The 1,815-nt window shown below is 31.6% G+C and overlaps 1 protein-coding gene across 1 annotated transcript; it reads left to right on the top strand.

Moving 5' to 3' along the window:
- Nucleotides 1-140: 140 nt before the first annotated feature.
- LOC117113807 (murinoglobulin-2-like) lies at nucleotides 141-1,779 on the top strand (the record flags this gene model as incomplete). Its single annotated transcript, XM_033257242.1, has 3 exons — nucleotides 141-242; nucleotides 931-1,222; nucleotides 1,611-1,779. Coding segments are annotated over 3 exons (563 nt in total), but the record flags the coding sequence as incomplete, so codon positions are not given.
- Nucleotides 1,780-1,815: the final 36 nt, after the last annotated feature.

Raw genomic sequence — 1,815 nt, forward strand, 5'->3', positions numbered from 1 at the left:
TTTGAGAAAAACACACTTCGTTAGTTTCACTAATGGTAATTTTTTATAGAAAATCTCAATCACAAATAAAATGTTCCGAAAATTACAAATATATTTGTTGTTTGATTTGTAGCTCTAGTAAATTATCTTTATCCTAATAGAATTGCGAAATCGTGAAAAAAGAAGTCAGACAGATATCGTTGATCTGAGACTACCACCCGATGCTATTGAAGGCACAGCTCACTGCAAAGTTAAATTCACTGGTATGATAAAGATAACAAACAATTATTCTTGGTCCAGTTAGCATTAAGGTATCGTAATGATAATAAGCGCATATGTCGACAAACCACCGCTCTCATACTTTCAATTAAAGTAAGGGGGTCGTACTTAATTTTCATCATTTTTCAATACAAAACATATTCATTCCTTTTCATTATTTTATCTTTTAATAAAAGATGCCTACACATTCAATCCTGTCTCTTATCCACATCTAGATTATGTTTTATACTTTTTTGAAAATGTGAATTATGGATGGCCCCCTAAGTTGTCCACAATCACAATTTTCCAAGGTTGAGTAACTTCTTGTATAAACAAGTCGAAATGACGTGTATAATGTAGATGTACTGTAACTATTTGCTACTCTGTCATAGCTAATCAAAAGAGAGAGGCCAGGATGTCTACATGTAAAAGCTTGAAGGATAAATGTGATAAATGAAAATATATTAAAGTATGTTGGCATATGAATGAGTATAATTAATGCATTATTATTAATCTAAATTTCAAAATAATTTTATCTTCATGATTGGTGCACATTAAATTAATGTTTAAAATGATTAAAACAAAGTTTTTAATGCCTATTTCACTTAAATGATAAAGAAAAAAAAATCATGTATATATGTGATAAAAGGTCCTAAAACATTGAATATGTTTTTTTCTATAAATATCTTGAAGGAAGTATGATGGGTCCGACAATTTCTGCAGTTATCGGTGATGTGAATAAGATGATTAAAAAACCAACAGGCTGTGGAGAACAAACACTAATTCGTGTCGGACCGAATGTATTTGTGACAAAATACATGGAACAGACCAATCAAATGACTTCAGACTTTGAAAAGAAAGCATTTCGGTATTTGCGGCAGGGGTACGCCATGGAATTGAGTTTCTTTAAACCAGATGGATCGTTTTCAGTTTGGGGACCATCACATGGGACTGAATTTACATCTGCTGATACATCCAGTACATGGTTTGTATATATATATATATATATATTTAGTAAATGAAAATTGGTAAAGAAATACATTAGTTTCTTTATTTAAAAATGCATGATATCTTTTGATGATGATAGTGATAACAATAAAACAAAAACTGTAATTAATAAACTGTAAATGTTAAATAAAATGAAACGATATCATTAATGATGACTTGGATGGTAGTGGCGATAATGGTGATGATGATAGTAGTGATGTTGATGATGACGGCAGTGGTGGTCATGATGAGTGATTCATGATGACTGCCACGACGGTGATAATAATTTACAAGTACTCTAGTAATAAATTTGATTCAGTGTCTGAAGTTGAAAAGTAGCTCAAGTTACATTAAAATGATTTAGAAAATTTATATTTACTTGTTAGGTTGACAGCTTTTGCAACCAAGATCCTTTGCCACACCAAAGACCTAATTTATGTTGACCCCAAGGTCATATGTAGAGCTATTGATTGGCTGACTAACTCTGCAAGTGGTGTACAGCGTGAAGACGGCGCTTTTAAAGAAGTATTTCGAGTGCACCATCGAGAAATGACTGTTAGTAATTCATATCATATTTGTTTATAATGAGAA

Source organism: Anneissia japonica, unplaced genomic scaffold (genome assembly GCF_011630105.1).
Source record: "Anneissia japonica isolate Jap-2015-1 unplaced genomic scaffold, ASM1163010v1 scaffold63261_len1815_cov167, whole genome shotgun sequence".
Classification (NCBI taxonomy): domain Eukaryota; kingdom Metazoa; phylum Echinodermata; class Crinoidea; order Comatulida; family Comatulidae; genus Anneissia; species Anneissia japonica.